Source organism: Brassica rapa, chromosome A07 (assembly GCF_000309985.2).
Source record: "Brassica rapa cultivar Chiifu-401-42 chromosome A07, CAAS_Brap_v3.01, whole genome shotgun sequence".
Classification (NCBI taxonomy): Eukaryota; Viridiplantae; Streptophyta; class Magnoliopsida; order Brassicales; family Brassicaceae; genus Brassica; species Brassica rapa.
Window position 1 is genome coordinate 14,834,158 of NC_024801.2, and position 17,160 is coordinate 14,851,317.

Genomic DNA, 17,160 nt, shown 5'->3' on the forward strand with positions numbered 1-17,160 from the left:
TATTGTTTGACCTAGTTAGGAATCGACATTAGCGACACGAGCCATTTAATTTTTAAGAGTACAAAAGTTACACTAGAGAGAGAGAGAGAGAGGTATAGATAAACATTTTAAGTAAAAAGGAGTGTGTGGGTTTATGGGTAAGTGCGCAATTAATGGGTCAGTGCTTAATTTAATGACCGATGCTCATCAATTTCATCACCTTCTCTTTATTGCTATACCAAGCATCCTACTGGTGTGATTTGTATACTATTATATGCACATGCACATTTAGGTATCCATGTTTCTAATGAACCATCATGTATACAATATCTACAGCTCACCCACATACATACATCTACATGTAACCTAGTTGATGTCATTTACATTGGTTTGACTATGTATTTAGATGGTGTTGTACGTGTAATCCATCTGCTGTTGATTCAGTAATATATAGAGGAAACGGCTATGAAAGAGAGAGCCAAGACTAAACTGATGGGTGGTCAAAGAGTGTTAATAAATGACCCAACACAATCTTAATTGCCAAGCATTCACACTTAACTACTTCTTTAGCTTCATCTACTTGATGATTATTATATATGTGCGTTTTTTATAAGTACATTAAATGTATTTAACAAATTCTATATATATATATATATATATATATATATTAACACATTCCTCTAGTAAAAACTGATGTAGAATTTTTGTAGTCAATATCATAATGTTTAACAATTTTTCTTCATTTACTTTTGTATACCTTATAAAGTTAATATAACAATACTCAAAATTATTATGCGTATATAACATGTTTACAATATCGTGAAAAATCTCCAAGACATCACTTGTGAAAAGGAAAAAAGGTAAGCTATTAAACCATCTAACCAAGCTAAAGGAGTTTCCAAATTTCAGAAATAAACATATTGTAAAAACTCTATAAATTAATAATTGATAAATTAATAAATACTATAAATTAATAATTTTTTTCAGTTTCGAATTGAGCTGATTTTTAAAATAGCACAAATCAATAAAATAATAAAATAATATTTTTTAGAATATTCTATGTAAATATATAGTATCATTAAAATCATAAATTAATAATTTATCTATATATACATTTTATATAAGTAGAAACTAAACATAATATTACTGGTTTTATATTCACAATGAAATTATTTCTAACTCTCTTAAAATTTCGATATATTTTGATAATATTTAATAAAATTATATGGAAAACCACATTTGAATTCTATGAAACATAAAAGTATACGCCAAATAAAATCAACTATTTCGTATTTTAGAAAAAAAATTCAAAAATAAGAAAAAAATCTAAAAAAAACATTTATGTAAATCAATAACTTTATAAATTAATAAAATTTTATAGTCCCAACATTATTAATTCATAGAGTTTTTACTGTATATGAAAAACAAAGATAGCTTGTTCCATGATATTATAAAATTAGGTTGTGATAAACCACTAGGAGAAGTGCCCTGCTCTTAGCATCTCATTTACAAATATAATTGCATCCAAAAACACTAATATTTCTCATTTTCATTTAAAGCCAAAACAAATAAAAAAAATAAAAATAGGAAATACATGAAAAATGTAAATTAATATATGTTTCCGTAATGAAAAACCAGAGGGATAGATGGAGTATAGAGCATTTGTTCAATTTCATACGAGCCTCTGGGTTATAATACTCTTCACCAAAACTCAAAATCAACCAAATACCGCTGACTTTTACATCGTGGGTGTCTTTTCGCTGTTGGACGTGCGACAAATTTAGAAAGAACTCGATCATGTCCGTAATGCATTGAGCAAAGTCAGAGTTTCCAACTGCAAGAAAAGTCGAGGAAATAAGTATAAATAAAAAGCTATGGATCCAAGACTACAAAATTCAAGAAACGATAATAATAATTAATATAAAGAAGTTGATCGATGTGATTGAAGCTAATATATGGATGAATAAAGTGTATCTAAGGAGAAAACACTTAAAGATCTCCAGACAGAAAGGTGTAAGCAAATCTTAGACTCTTAACGTACACAAATTATCCCTATTAGGTAGAAGCAAGCTGATACACGTCGTAAATAACTACCATATCATCACACTAGTGTAGACCAAGAATCGGTGAAGTGATGTGACCCACCATGAATTTAACAACTAGGTTAGTTTTAATGCATTATTGTTCAGAGAATCCAACAAAAAGGAAGTTTTATAATAATATGGGCTATATGGCTAGACTAACAAGAAGAGCTGACAAGGCTTTATCTTTAAATGTTATATAAAGGAAAACCTCCTCTGTACCATTGTAACTGTGCTATACCATAAAGCATAATCAAAATGCAGAAAAAAATCGAAACCCTAATACTATTAGTGGGGAAATTAAAATTCTAACTTTTTTTTTTGTTATTACGTACCTGAGGAAAATTCGAGCAAGCGAGAAGGTCAAAGGCGGTAACATTTTTTCTTTTTTTTTTCAACTAACGAGATGAATCAATGATACTCCTTCTACCCTCCTCGCTCTCTGAATTTGACTGCGTCTGAGTCTCCTGCGTTTGAAGTGGTAGCGGTTGGGAAGATTGTGTAGGTATGAACAACTGAGCCTCATGATGTTGCTGCTTTTGATGATGATGATGTAATTGCTGCTCCGTATGATAACTATCATTCGTGGGAGGACTATCAACAAAGTTACCACCAAGAGCCAAAGACGGTGACATTCCGGTTACGGTTGTACCGCTGGAGCTTAATTGATTAAATCCGGTTACTGTAACTGAACCGGTCGGTACAAAGTCAAAACCATTATCAAACCTCAAAACCTCAACTTGAGGTTGGTTTTGATGATGATGATTTGGACTAGTGTTACTTCCTCCTCCTGCTCCAAACGCTCTAAACAATTCATTCTGCTGCTGCTGCTGCTCTCTCGCAACCGCATTAACCGCAGCTAGTTGCTGAGCCTCAAAAATATTTTGCTGTTGCTGATGGTACAGTTGTCCAGTTGGAATAGCCATCATTGGAAACAAGTTATGATGCAGTTGCTGCTGCTGAGTCAGCACAGACGCTGAAGAAGAGGAGGAAGACGGTCGCTGCGGCTGCGGCGGTAGAGACATGGAATGCGGTTGAGGATGATGCTGCGTTTGGAGAATAGGAAGCATAGCTTGAGGACCAACGTAAGCAGCGAGTTCTTTCTTGGCGTTTTCAAGATCTTGTTGAAGCTGTTTATGCCGATGTTGAAGGATCGAGATTAAACCTACGCAACCATACACAGGGTCGCGGAGTCGAGCTTCGGCTTCGTAGAAAAGAGAGTTAACCGCGTCTTCTCTTTGGTTAGCGGCAATCTCGTTGAGAAGCTTAGCGACATTACTTGCACCGAAGACTTTGTGAACATAAGAGAATTTTTGAGGGTTATCTGGAGGGAAATATGGAGCGAATACACACTCTTGTGTGCATTTTCTCCTTAGGAACTTACAAGCTGCGCATGGAGAGCTTGAAGACGCCATTTTTGTTTCTCTGGAAAAGCCTGGAAGAAAAAAATATTCAGTTTGTTTGATTAAATAAACAGTTTCTTTTTTGAATATAAGAAAATAGGGATCGTGAAAGTAAATGCATCGAGGAAGCTTCATGTCACAGTCATTAGAGATAACATCGAGAAAAGGGGTATCGTGAGTAGTGCATACAAAAATGTTCCGTACAAGAAATACAATAGTGAAACAACAATAAAATCTGAATATTTCAAGAAAAAACTAATGGTGTATTATACTAGTGCTCTCTAACAATATGATAAAACTAGAAATGGTTACAAACCAGAGTAGAGATGATGGCGACCGTATGACTTTCAAATGTTTATTTCGATTACAGATCTGTGTTATTAAAAAAAAAAATGTAAGGGTAGTATAAGAGAGAAGATCAAACAGATTTCAAAATAAAACAAAACATAAATCATCATAAATGATAATAAAGAAAAGAAAAATCTATCAATATCAATCTATGTCAATCAAACAAGCAAATCATCAAACGAAAAAAGAAAATCAGTCTTACCTCAATTAAATATACAAATCTTTCTCCTTTTCAAAACCTTTTTCACTCTGATATATTTTTAGCTAGCTTCATATCGCACTCTCTTCATCTCATGATTCCATGATCACAAATAGGTTGAGTGAGCAAGAAGTTACTGATGGGGTTCTAGGGTTTCTGAGAGAACCTGATTATTGATCTGGTCTCAGATTTATTCCGCCCTAAGGCCCAAGATTTATAAACCGTGGAGAAGAGAATAACCCTCAAGAAAGAAGAGGAATAGGAAATTGGGAAAAAGAAAAGAGCCTTTTCTAATGACGGAGACGATCATTTATATACACGCCAGAAACTATAACCGTTGAGATTAGAGAGGGAGGTTTACAGCCGTCCGATCTCATAATTATTATATGAGGTTTTAATACTATTAAGCAACCGCGTACGTAATTACAGTGCTGTCCATGTACTATTTCATTTGTTTTTGTCTAAATTACCCTTGAACTGCTGTCTCGGTCTCTAGATAAGTCCTTTTCCTCTCTAATCTCAAACTGATACGAAATCTCAAACAGTTACTGAAAAAGTCAGCCCCACGAATACAACCATTTTCTTTTATTTTCTCACTATCTTTACACACACAATGCACTCCAACGTCCAATTATTGAATTATTTAACTACTCAAATATATAAGCAATAATTATAGGAAATTTTTTAAGATGCACTTAAAACTTTTTTAGTAAATAGTCAAAGGTCACATGCCAACTGGAGATGGAAATAAAGTGCTTCGTTATGTTCAACACAAGTCTAGTGTTGCACATGGTTGGCTCTTTCGTCACTGATTATTTCATTTTTTTTTTGTTTGTCCAACTTAATTCATTGAATGCACTTTTACTAAGGAAAATACCCTAAAATAAATGTATCTAAGCTTTCACAGCTGCGAAGTTTGAATGATTTTAATGACAACAAATTTGCATTGGAAATATTGGAGTATATAATAGAGGAAAATGTAAAACTTAAACTTAAAGTCGATTATACTAATATTCTCGTTCCTACTAGCTAATTGTAAAATTGATTGACCCATGGTAGGGGTATTACCGTAGTTACATTACAAACAAGCCCACTACGAGTTACCGCACGTGCGCCATAACCAAAATAATCAACACAACTAACGTTAGTTAGGTCAAATTTTACTGCCATAAACTTCCTCATTTGTGCTGAATGATAATAATTAATAATTTTGTTATTCATTTAATATTGTTGATGATTCAAAACTAGATACGTTCTTTTTGAGCAACAAACTAGATACGTTCAAACAAACATATCGTTCTCACTAAATATTTCCTTCAAAACAACAAGTAAGATTATTCAAAATATTTAAGATTTAATACACCCAAAATAAAATAGAATCGATAAATAATTTTTGTATTCTTTTTATTTCTGTTTACATTTGTTAAGATTTTGTTTTCAAACAAATAAGTTTTGTTGTTATTATATTATAGTGACTGGTAGGAATCTACCACTTGAATCATAGTGACAAAAAGGAATCTACCACTTGACCGAAAATTGTAATTGCTGAAGATTATAACCAAAAGAAAAAGATTATAGCAAAAAAAGAAAACCCGAACTTTCAAGGGTGCACAAATACCCATATACAAATAATAATACAGTATTGGTTTTCATTTGTTTCTTCCGTTTTTATGTTGAGTTTTGTGAAACCTAGGCGAAAAACTAACGTACAAACGTATAAAAGTTGCATACGAAAAATATATACGAAGAAGAAGAGATTGACGTTAGAATTTGGTGTACAACGGCACTTTTCTATGTGCTTCTACGTTTTTTTTTTATGACTAAAGCTTCTACGTATTTGAACTTGAGTTTCAAAAATTACACATGCAATCGTTTATTTTAAATACCACTTATGTATTATAGATTTTATTTTTAATTATAACTAGCAAAATTGATCATAAGAACATTCACCATAAAAAACATTCCATGTTAAAAAAAACCTTCACCATAAAGAAGAAACTGAAACAAAAAAAAAATATAGTGGTTGAGATCGGATCTTTCGAGACGTAGACCTTTTTTGACAACAAGAGGTAGACTCTATGTACTACGAAGCTTGTTTCTGTCGTGCAAATCCGATGGCTTATTACATGAACAAAATAGAGGGCCACTGGCTGACGTTAGCTAGCCAACAGAAAAGTCCACTAATTTTAGTTAAGTTATTGCTCACGTACGGTCTCATCTTTTGGGTTTGTTGATTAGTGATTAGGTCATTCAAACTTCTTTCGTGGATCATTTTCTACACCGTAGTATACGGCCGAAAAAACTATGTAGATTTTAGTTACATATCTAAAATTAGTATAAGTTTATTATGCTTTCTCATTTGTCAATCTATAGTCTAAATTTTTAGTTGTCGATTTTTTAATCAGAAGACCCCTAGTTACTTTAGAGTATGTGGTTTAGCCATTTTAAATGCATACAAGTACGATATTTTAACAACCGCGAAATAAATCTTTATTAGGTATGACTGGATTTCCCGCTACCACCCACAAATGCAGCTTTTGCAGTTGGTAGCGGTTGTTGGCGTTTGGCAATAATCGCTCAAACCGCTCCAAACCGATTTAAACTTCATAAATTCAAAAGCTGGTTCCAGCTAGCGTTTGCGGTTGCGGACGGTTACGGAGGCGGCAATCTCCTGGACGACTCGACGAACGACGGTATCGTTCCTTGGTGGTTCTCTCTCGTGTCGTCGGAAGTTTATTTGTCGGTTGTTTTGAATTTGTTTCGTGTTCAAATTCTTCTTCCATGTTTGGTTTCGACATAGTGGTTGGAAGTTACAGGAGCTGTTGTTTCAAGGTTTGAGGGCGTCTTTCTTTCGGTAGCTCGTGGTACTCGACTGGTCTCGCTTTATAAGGTCCGAATTTGGCTTTCTTCTATCTTTGGGTTTGTATTTCATTCCGTTTAGAATATATTGTTTAGTTTTATTATCGCATTGTGTTACTTGTTCTTTATGTAATTTTTGTCACAAATTTAAAAATTAATATAATAATTTTAACATTTTACCAAAAAAAAAATTACTAATTTGGAAAATTGAAATAAAGTCTTGTTCTATATTTATACAAAGTTAATGCTCGTCCGGTTTGTTATGTTATTCTCAGCATGTTGACTTTGTCATTTGAACAGCTTAGACACTGTCACGTGCATCGGAACGTCTCTCATTTGCCAAACATTATTGTTATCAGATCATATTTATTTGTATATTCTTATTGTCTCCCCTCTCTCGTTGCCACTTGCAATCATTCAAAAGGCCACAAAACTGTTAAGGTACGAATGGTGATAATATAGACTAGGCGATGCATAACGATTATATTAGACAGAAAACTATACGAGACATTATTTTTTCTTTGGTAACTTAAAAAAAAAACTATACAAGACATAGTTTTCTTTGTAAAAAAAAAGATTAAACTCGGGTCTTAACTTCCGGGTGGACGATGCAACCCACGACATGTGTTCTCCTGAATTTTCATACGGACGTATCCGCAACCAGGATGAGTAGAACAATGTGACTTAGTTTCCGCAGTAGTATGATCGAATCTCGAATGTGATTGCATCTAATGTATGTCCACTACCACTGGACCACAAGTCCCGCTCTTCGACACATAGTTAATACGAAATATAACGAATGTAATAGAGGTTATAATACAAGTGTAATGAGGATCGTAATAAAATAAAATATTTGCATATACGTTAATCAACAAACTCAACAAATTTTCTATAGTCCGGGTGTCCTGGTAGATTTTATGGAATACGACATCACTCAAACATGCATTAATGCATCTACGTCTATGCGATTTTTTTCTAAAACATGTGAGCTCTTTCATGGATCATATTTGAACTCTATTATTTCGGATGGTTGAACATGCAATCCAAATGTGGTTCATAAAAAGAAAAAATATATCTAACATGTCTTTCACTAAATTTTGACCCTTGGTTCGTAAATGCAGATTTTTTTGAATATAATTTTTTTAATATGAATACGTATTTTGAAATTGTTATATATTTATGATACAAAGCTAGTATTATATTGAAAAAATTAATATGTTTAAAACTATATAATTTAGTTTGTTAGATACCGATATTGTAGGAGTAAATATTAGAAAAAATATATTTTATTAATGTTGATATATATTTTTTACTGATTAAGGTAAATATTGTTAGAGAAATATACGATAATATATTGTTAGTTTAAAAATAAAACCAAAAAATTAGTAATCTAATAAAAAAGTGCAATAACTTTGTATAAATATATATAATATTTCTTTTTTAATAGTATAGTTACGAAACTCTCACATTTTATATACTATACATGCTTTTCTTAACTGATAATGAAATGAAAAACATGCGGTTCAACCACCCTACACCACCTTTTTGTTGGTTAGTTCTAATTTACAATAGACTTTTATTTGACAAGAACATATAATCGAATTTTATACTATTATAGGCTCTTAAAGCCTAAATATTATTTTTCTATAACCAGTTAAATTTGGTAAAAGATAGTTTAGTTTGATATGAAAAACATCTACCAGGAGCAAAACGAGGATAAAAATAGAGTCAAAGTAATATAATAGACAATTCTTTCAAATACTTTTTTAAGTTTTTGTTACAAAATAGCTCTCAATTAAGAAAATGATCAAAATAGTTTTTTTTTATTTTGAAATTTTTTATTTTTAATTTTGAAAATTTTTAAACTTTATCTTCAAAATCCCATCCTAACTCTAAACCCTAAGGGCCTGACTGGTTTAACCGCAGCGGTTGCGGTTGCGGTTGCGGGAGTTTGCGGATGCGGGTGGTTGCGGTTTCTAGCGGTTTTAAGAGATTCGTACGACTGGTTCTGCGGTTAGAAATTTGTGCGTTTGCGGGATACTTATGACTGGTTAACTACCAAATGCAGCAGCTGTTAAATAATAAATTAATAATATTTACATTTTATACAATTATAAAAATATCAAAAATAATAATATTATAATAAATATAAAATTTATATTTAGAAAGATATAGTTTAAATTTTTTAAAAATATAGAAAATATTTTATTTTAAAGTTTTATAATATTAATTAAAATTTAATTGATATATTTTAGCATTTTTATAATTTCACTTTAATTTTTTTATTGAATTTTTTTTATTTTTGTATTTATATTGTTTTGGAAAAAAAATAATTTTTTTTTATCCTCCCGCAAACGCCCGCAACCGCAAACGCTAGCTGGAACCAGCTTTTGAATTTATGAGGTTCAGAGCGATTTGGAGCGGTTTAGAGCGGTTTGAGCGATTGTTGCAAAACGCCAACAACCGCTACTAACCGCAAAAGCTGCGTTTGCGGGTGGTAGCGGGAAAACCAGTCATACCCTAAGAGCTTGATTGGTTTTCCCGCTACCACCCGCAAACGCAGCTTTTGTGGCTGGTAGCGGTTGACAGCGTTTCGAAACAATCATACAAACCGCTACAAATCGCTTTAAACCGCTCTGAACCTCTTAAAATCAAAAGCTGATTCCAGCTAGCGTTTGCGGTTGCGGGCGGTTGCGGGAGGATAATTTTTTTTTTTTTAAACCATATAAATACAAAAATAAAAATAAAAATAAATTTTTTAAAATAAAATTATGAAAATACTAAAATATATCTATTATTTTTTAATCAATATTATAAAATTTTAAAATAAAAATATTTTCTATAATTTTAAAATTTTAAAACTATAACTTTGAAAATATAATTTACATATTTATTATAATATTATGATTTTTGATATTTTTATAATTATATAAAATATAAATATTGTTAATTTAGTATTTAACCGCTGCTGTATTTGGTAGTTAACCAGTCATAAGTATCCCGCAAACGCACCAATTTCTAACCGCAGAACCAGTCGTACAAATCTCTTAAAACCGCTAGAAACCGCAACCACCCGCAACCGCAAACGTCCGCAGCCGCAACCGCAACCGCTGTGTTTGAACCAGTCAGACCCTAAGTCTATATTAGTTAATCCTAGAGTACAAATATATTTTTACCTTTTAATAAAAAAAAAATTGATCATTTTTCTTTTTGACAATTATTTTTGTGAAAATAAATTAAAAATGATTAGTGAGTTTCTCTAAAATAATACTGGTTGGCAAGAAAATAACTTAAACTAAATAATTATACAAGACCTGACGGTTGTGTTTTGGCAAATGAGCTAAATAGGTTTAGCGTGTGCGCAACTGCATACTGATACGGCTTGAAAAATCAGAATAAGACAATGAAAGGAATGTTGTTATTAAGAGAAATACAAAGCACGACCAAAAATTATTCGTGATATTTAATTAATCATATAAATGTGACTTGTGTGTTTGAGTTTGGTAGCTACTAGCTACATAAACAAACATCGCAATAATAAAATGCTGCATGACGAATCAAAATAACAAACATACGGCTAAACCAGGATAAAAACAGGTGACAAATTGTAGCTATACTGACACAATGGGCCGATAAAAAGCCCAATAGTAAATGAGCCGATACCAGAGGAAGCCCACAAAGCTTAAACCCCTCCTCCATCGCCTGAAACCCTAACTGTCACTCGAACTCCAACAAGCAGAAGATGGCGATATGGTGGCGTGGCGTGAGATCCGCGGCGGAGGCAGCTAATCTGCCAGCAGCATACTCATTCGGTCGATCGATTCGTTGTTTACATCAGTATGAGACGATTCAGGCGATACCACGAGAGGCTACGGGGCGAAGAGTATCGGCTCGTGATCGGACGATTGGCCGGATTCCCGCCGTGGTTTTCACCCAATCGCTTCTCGAGACTGACGCTTCGAAGAGAGGCGTTTCGAGGAAGCAGCTTTTGACGGCCGATAAGAAGCAGATCAAGTCGATTGTTGACTCTGTGGGTCTCCCGTTCTTCTGTTCGACTACTTTCAAGCTCCAGGTCAGAGCTGGTCAAGGCTCTTCGTCGCTGGTTGAGTCGGGTCGTGTACTTCCCCTCAAGGTATTCGAAAATTTATCATGAATTTAGAAAAATGCAAAAAAAAAATGTGGCTGTGTCTTCTTTGGTGATGAATTTCGATTTTAAGGGTTTGTTTATTTGTATTGTAGATTCATAGAGATGAAGAGAGTGGGAAGATACTTAATTTAGTGTTCGTGTGGGCTAATGATGGAGAGCAGCTGAAGGTTGATGTTCCAATTGTTTTCAAAGGATTAGATGATTGTCCCGGTCTTAAGAAAGGTAAGTACACTCTTGTCTTCTGTTCTTATTTATTACCTTCTTTCATCAAATTTCACATCTTGTTGGTAGGATGGTATTGTTGTGTATTAGTCTTGATTGGCAATGTGAAGATTTGCTCTGTTATTTGGACTAATGACAACTTTGCAGATTAGTGTTGTCTTTCTTTTGCTCGATAACGTTCTCATTCCTTCTGTTGTGCCGTTTGTTAAATTCATGTAAAGAGTGGTATATTTCACTTTTATCCGGTAGTAGTGTCTCTGTTCCAAAGCCTAAATGAGTTAGATATTCAGTATGTTTGTAGTGTTCTTGCCTGTGGAGCACATTTTCAATTAGTTCGCATTGGGAATAGTAGACTACTTTCACGAGGGTTCTTATGTTAGCAAGTATAATTTGAGTGTTTAGCGTTTGAACTCGTTGTTACTGTTTTGGCTATGTTGATATTTCAATCTTTGTTGGTCTGTTGATGTGATCAGGGGGAAATCTACGGTCAATGCGAAGCACTCTGAAGCTTCTAGGCCCAGCGGAACACATTCCATCGAAAATCGAAGTGGATGTGAGCAAACTGGACATAGCGGACAAAGTGTTAATGCAAGAAGTTGAATTCCATCCATCGTTGAAGCTGTTGAGCAGGAATGAGACATTGCCTGTGTGTAAGATTGTTGCCACAAGCCCGGTCAAAGAACCAGAAGCTGTTCAAGCATAGAATAAGTCCTTCAACTTTAGAAGGAGAGAAGCACCCTTCAAGTCCTCTCTAGCTACTTATTTTTTTGTTCTAGAACGAAGCAAATTCAGTTTGAATTGCTGATCAACAACATATCTGTTTTTGAGTCTTTCTTCGGAATGTTACTTTAACTAGTAGTATCCGATTCTTCGCAAGAGTCAGAACAACTTGAATTTGGTCGTTACCAGTGAAAATAAAAGCCCAACAACGACTTGGTCCATTCCATACCAGTGGAAACTGGGAGCTGAGAATGACACGTGACCAGAAGGTTCAGCCACGTATTCTTTGGTTTATTTTGACCGTTGACTTGTTTGATTTACGAAATCATCATGATATAAAAGTAGAGAAATAGAAAGAAATATAATAAAATAAAATATCAAATACTAACTATGTAAAATGTCTTCTCAAATTTGATTAAACAATATTTGTAAAACTATATCGCAATTTGGTTTACACTAATCAAATAGAAAGCCGTTGTAAACCGTGTTAGGAAAACACAAACCGTCTTCTCTTCAATAACAATTTCCCGAAATAATTTGTCCTCGCAACATTTCATCTTCGTTATAATTTTTTTCTGGTGTTTTTTTTTTTCCATTTTGGTTGTGTGTTTGTTTGTTTTCTGTTAAATCCGTTGGGGTTGTTTCCATCATCGCCTCCATCTCCGTCTCGATTCTAGAGAAAACAAGGATTCAAGTCCTTTTGATATTATTGTTATTATGAGCATACAATGATCTCTCGCTATGCGTTGGCTTCCACAAATCTCCTTCTCCTCTCCCTCCCTCAAACCCGTGGCTTCTTACTCTGAATCCCCGGATCCAGATCGCAATCTGGATCGAGATCGTTTCCATCGTCGTCTGTTCCGTTTCAACCGCGGCAGGCTCACGCGTCAGAGGAAGCTCCGTCACTTGACCGACGACGATGTTCTGGTACAACGCCCTGCTTCAACGTCTTCCTCTTCTTCTCCCACCGTCGACGTCTGGTTAAATCGATCTCCAAGCGCTTACACGCCGGGTCCCCGCTCCCCTTCCGCCGTCCCCTTACCGTTACCTCTGCCGTTACCAGAGGGAGACTCGAGGAATCGGAATGCAGCGAACGGTAGAGTTATCGCTGATCGCACCTCCTCTGGTGGTCCTCCTCTCACCAGGTAATAGATTTCGATTTTTTCAATTACGGTTTGTAGATTTGACATTTCACGTGAATCAGCGTTGCACATGAGTCGAGAAGAGCCTCGGAGAATTCCAGCTGTAACAATAGTCCGAATACTAGAAACGGTTATTGGGTGAACATACCAACAATGAGTGCTCCAACGAGTCCCTACATGAGTCCCGTCCCTAGCCCTCAAAGGAAGAGTACTGGCCACGATCTACCCTTTTTTAATTTACCTCCTAAGAGCAATCAAGCATGGTCAGCTCCAGATATGCCCTTTGACACCTCTGGGCTACCTCCTCCTGCGTTTTACGACTTCACGGCGTTTAGCACAGACAACTCTCCAATCAACAGCCCGCGGCCTCGAAGTCCGCGTAGACAGATCAGAAGTCCGCAACCGAGCAGGCCAACTTCACCGTTGCACCCGATGCTATCGCCTGAGCATTTGGCTGGAGCAAGGGATAGTGTTTCCTCGCCGTTGCATCCGAGGATGTCCACTGATGTTGCCAGTGGACGTAGCTCGAATGTTCATCCTTTGCCTCTCCCTCCTGGAGCTGCTTGTCCCTCTTTGTCAGCTGCTGCTTCTCCTGTTTCGTACCCGCAGGGTCCTCTCAAACAGGATTTGTTCCCGATGAATTCTCAGTGGAAGAAAGGGAAGCTAATAGGTCGTGGTACATTTGGAAGTGTTTATGTCGCCAGTAACAGGTAATCTGTTTGTATTCTCACTCTTTCCTATAGCTGTTGGGTGCCAACAATGCTCCCTTTTTAGTGTATCCTGAGTTTTTTTTTTTCATTTGCAGTGAAACGGGAGCATTATGTGCGATGAAGGAAGTTGAGTTGTTTCCTGATGACCCAAAATCTGCAGAGTGTATAAAGCAGCTAGAGCAGGTAAGCTCCAGGAGAGAGACTATAGGATGATCGTCTGTGTTTAGTTTGTTCTCAAACCGCCATCTGATACGTAACTTGTTTCTGTTTCAGGAGATAAAACTTCTCAGTAACCTTCAACATCCAAACATTGTGCAGTATTTTGGTAGTGAGATAGTGAGTATATCCTCTGTTTCCATGCATATAATCTTACCTATCTGATTCAGTGTGTCTGAAGATTCATTGGACTAATTGTCTTTTATTTTGTATGTATAGGTAGAAGATCGTTTCTTTATATACCTGGAATATGTTCACCCGGGTTCAATTAACAAATATATTCGAGACCATGGCGGCGGTACCATGACAGAATCTGTTGTTCGCAATTTTACTCGTCACATCTTGTCCGGGCTGGCTTATTTGCACAGCAAAAAGACAGTACATAGGTAAAGTCTCAATATTAGTGTAATTAATCTTGGTGAATATATGTTGAAGCTTTACGCATATTGATTTTCTTTAATGTTCAACAGGGATATCAAAGGTGCTAATCTCCTTGTCGATGCCTCTGGTGTTGTCAAGCTTGCTGACTTCGGCATGGCCAAACACGTGAGTTCTATATTTTGTCTACTGTTTCACTGTTGCTGAACAAGTGATCAAGGCTCTTTGTTTGGTTTCTGTTTGATAATAATGAAGTTGCTATTTTGTTCTTCAGCTTACTGGGCAAAGAGCTGATCTTTCGTTGAAGGGAAGTCCGTACTGGATGGCACCAGAGGTAGTCTTTGTTGAATGATCTTATAAAAAAACACTACACCGTATAAACCTTTTATATATACTTATACTAATATATTCTTTTACTCACACAGCTCATGCAAGCTGTGATGCAAAAAGATAGCAACCCGGATCTCGCTTTTGCTGTTGATATATGGAGTTTAGGATGTACAATCATCGAGATGTTCACTGGAAAGCCTCCATGGAGTGAGTTTGAAGGGGTAAGCACACACATATGCCTTGTTACACTAAAGATAGATTTCTCCTGATAGCTAAAACTGTTTGTGTCAACTTTGCCTTCCCATACATAGGCTGCAGCTATGTTCAAGGTGATGAGAGATAGCCCACCGGTACCTGAATCGATGTCACCGGAGGGCAAAGAGTTTCTAAGACTATGTTTTCAGAGAAACCCGGCAGAGCGACCAACCGCATCTATGTTGCTAGAACACCGGTTCCTTAAGAACTCTGTGCAATCAACCTCCCCACGTAACAGTGATGTCTCAAATTGCTCTCATTTAATTAACGGGATGAACATAAAGGTAAGCAAAACCTCAATCCTAGCTTTGCATCTCTGTCATGGACCTATGTATTAAATTATAATCTTTCTCTACTTGCATTTACAGGAACCAAACACTAGGAGGGAGAAACCAAATTTCAAACTAGATCAAATTCCGCGCGCTAGAAACGTGACATCCTCAGAGAGGTAATCATTCTCATCACAGTCTCATCTGTGTAAGTTTTTCTCTAGTCAAAACCGAAACATATGTGAAACCTGTGTTTTTGTGTTTTTTTCCTCTGTGCTGTTTGTTTTTGTGTGTTGGCTTTCTCCAGCTTCTTCAAACGTACTTCTTTTTCTCCAGTGAAAGTTGGCAGCAGCAACAGTACCGGTCTCCTGATCTAACCGGGACAGTGCCCCGTCTGTCCCCTCGATCCACTCTCGAGGCTATTCCGAGTCCGTCTCCATCCCAACAACCTAAGCCAAGCACTGAGCGAAGAAGAATCAGCGTCCCTTCTGATCAAGTTTGATTTGCACCGAGGCAACGATATCATATGAAGGACTTTTTTTTTTTGTTTTTGTTAAAATATCATATGAAGATATTACTACGTATTCTCATGCACATGTGTGTATCAATGTACGTAGGTAGTTTGGGGGTAGAGGGTAGAAGGGTTGTGTATGTAACATTTTATTCCACTGTGGAATTGAGAAAAGAGACTTGATTCTTTCTTTTCCGGGGGTTTTTAGAGGAAGAGTTGTGTATAAACGACGTCTTGTGTACATTTGGTTCCGGATACATCATTTTTTAGATTTGGAACCATTAATTTAAAAGTTCAATCTCTCTCTGTGATTTCGAAGTCTCGCTCTTGATAGTAGCTGGCTTAGGTTAGTAATATGTTTGGACAAGACATCCCAGCTCATCCTTCACAGGGACATAAGAATCAAGAAATGTGATTCCTCTTCAAACTCATTAAGGGCATGTTCGTTTCTCCATCCGGATGAGCCATCTAGATGGAGAGAGATGAGAGTTTTGTTCGTTTAGGTACTAAAAGTGCAACTCATTCGGATGGATCATCCGGATGACTTTCGAAAATTAAGGCTTAATTTTAAAGTTTATTCAGCTGATCCAATTTGGACTGGTGTTGTGACTCCTGATATGTTGTCTTTGCTGTTTCTATATATATCGTTTACGTTCTATGAGTTTGTGATATTACCTAATTGCGTTGGATAATACTATAACAAGTTGAAACTCATGTTGCCTAATACGGAAGCAACCAACAGTGCTCCAAAGTTGATTAAGTTTGAAGAGTCTAATTTTGATGATGTGCTTATAGAAGTTGCATGGGCCAAAACTACAGAAGAAAAGACATTATTGTACCAGTTTTTTTACCTGAGCGAGCGTTATGAGATTGTTTTTGATGTCCCTTCCATTGTTAAACAATATGTCACAAAGAAAGAAGCTGAAGACCTTGTTGCCAAGCTCAATGCTGCTGGCGGACTCGCTGTTATCGAGGAGGTGGAGGAAGAGGAGAAATGATTGAGAAATCATTTTTTTCAAATTATTACTCTTTCCGTTTTCTATTGTAAGTTTCAGGAAAATTCTTTTATTTCTAAATATCTAAATAACTTTTACATTTATTAGATATAATGTAACCAATCAAATAATATTAATTTTTATAATTGGTTAAACTAATTAATTAAGTATTATTTTTTTAAAGTACCAACTTTTTTAATATTAGTTCTTTTAGTTTAAACTACTTACATTGTAAAACGGAAAAAAAACGGAGAGAGTATTATTTTTTTTTTAAATCTCTTTTCAATCTGTTCTTTAGTATTTGATCTACCGTTGTAAGACTTTTCACTGTTTCTACCTTTGGTTAAGTCTCGAAGGCATTTAGCTTCACTGCCACTACAAGCATAAACACAGCGA

At 35.5% G+C, this 17,160-nt stretch overlaps 3 protein-coding genes across 5 annotated transcripts; 2 read left to right on the forward strand and 1 right to left on the reverse strand.

Annotated features, from left to right (window-relative positions):
- Positions 1–1,427: 1,427 nt before the first annotated feature.
- Positions 1,428–8,739, reverse strand: LOC103829557 (LOB domain-containing protein 36). Of its 2 annotated transcripts, XM_009105226.3 has the most exons (4): positions 4,014–8,739; positions 3,780–3,835; positions 2,396–3,495; positions 1,428–1,813 (listed from the first exon to the last, which is right to left on the reverse strand). In XM_009105226.3, exon 3 carries the CDS (start codon positions 3,473–3,475, stop codon positions 2,459–2,461), a length of 1,017 nt encoding a protein of 338 aa, XP_009103474.1. In that variant the 5' UTR covers positions 3,476–3,495; positions 3,780–3,835; positions 4,014–8,739; the 3' UTR covers positions 1,428–1,813; positions 2,396–2,458. The 2 variants fall into 2 exon arrangements, with proteins under 2 accessions (XP_009103474.1, XP_009103475.1); XM_009105227.3 differs by lacking the exon at positions 3,780–3,835 and having other exon boundaries at positions 4,014–8,738.
- Positions 8,740–10,566: 1,827 nt separating this feature from the next.
- Positions 10,567–12,179, forward strand: LOC103829558 (50S ribosomal protein L25). Its single transcript, XM_009105228.3, has 3 exons — positions 10,567–11,001; positions 11,109–11,238; positions 11,712–12,179. Exons 1-3 carry the CDS (start codon positions 10,612–10,614, stop codon positions 11,939–11,941), a joined length of 750 nt encoding a protein of 249 aa, XP_009103476.1. The 5' UTR covers positions 10,567–10,611; the 3' UTR covers positions 11,942–12,179.
- A 252-nt stretch (positions 12,180–12,431) lies between these two features.
- On the forward strand, positions 12,432–16,083 carry LOC103829559 (mitogen-activated protein kinase kinase kinase 5). 2 transcript variants are annotated; one of them, XM_009105231.3, is made up of 11 exons: positions 12,432–13,103; positions 13,163–13,810; positions 13,906–13,993; positions 14,084–14,146; positions 14,246–14,412; positions 14,497–14,572; positions 14,679–14,738; positions 14,830–14,955; positions 15,046–15,273; positions 15,358–15,437; positions 15,566–16,080. In XM_009105231.3, the coding sequence occupies exons 1-11, from the start codon at positions 12,700–12,702 to the stop codon at positions 15,633–15,635; spliced, it is 2,010 nt and encodes a 669-aa protein (XP_009103479.1). In that variant the 5' UTR covers positions 12,432–12,699; the 3' UTR covers positions 15,636–16,080. The 2 variants fall into 2 exon arrangements, with proteins under 2 accessions (XP_009103479.1, XP_009103477.1); XM_009105229.3 differs by having other exon boundaries at positions 12,700–13,103; positions 15,595–16,083.
- Positions 16,084–17,160: the final 1,077 nt, after the last annotated feature.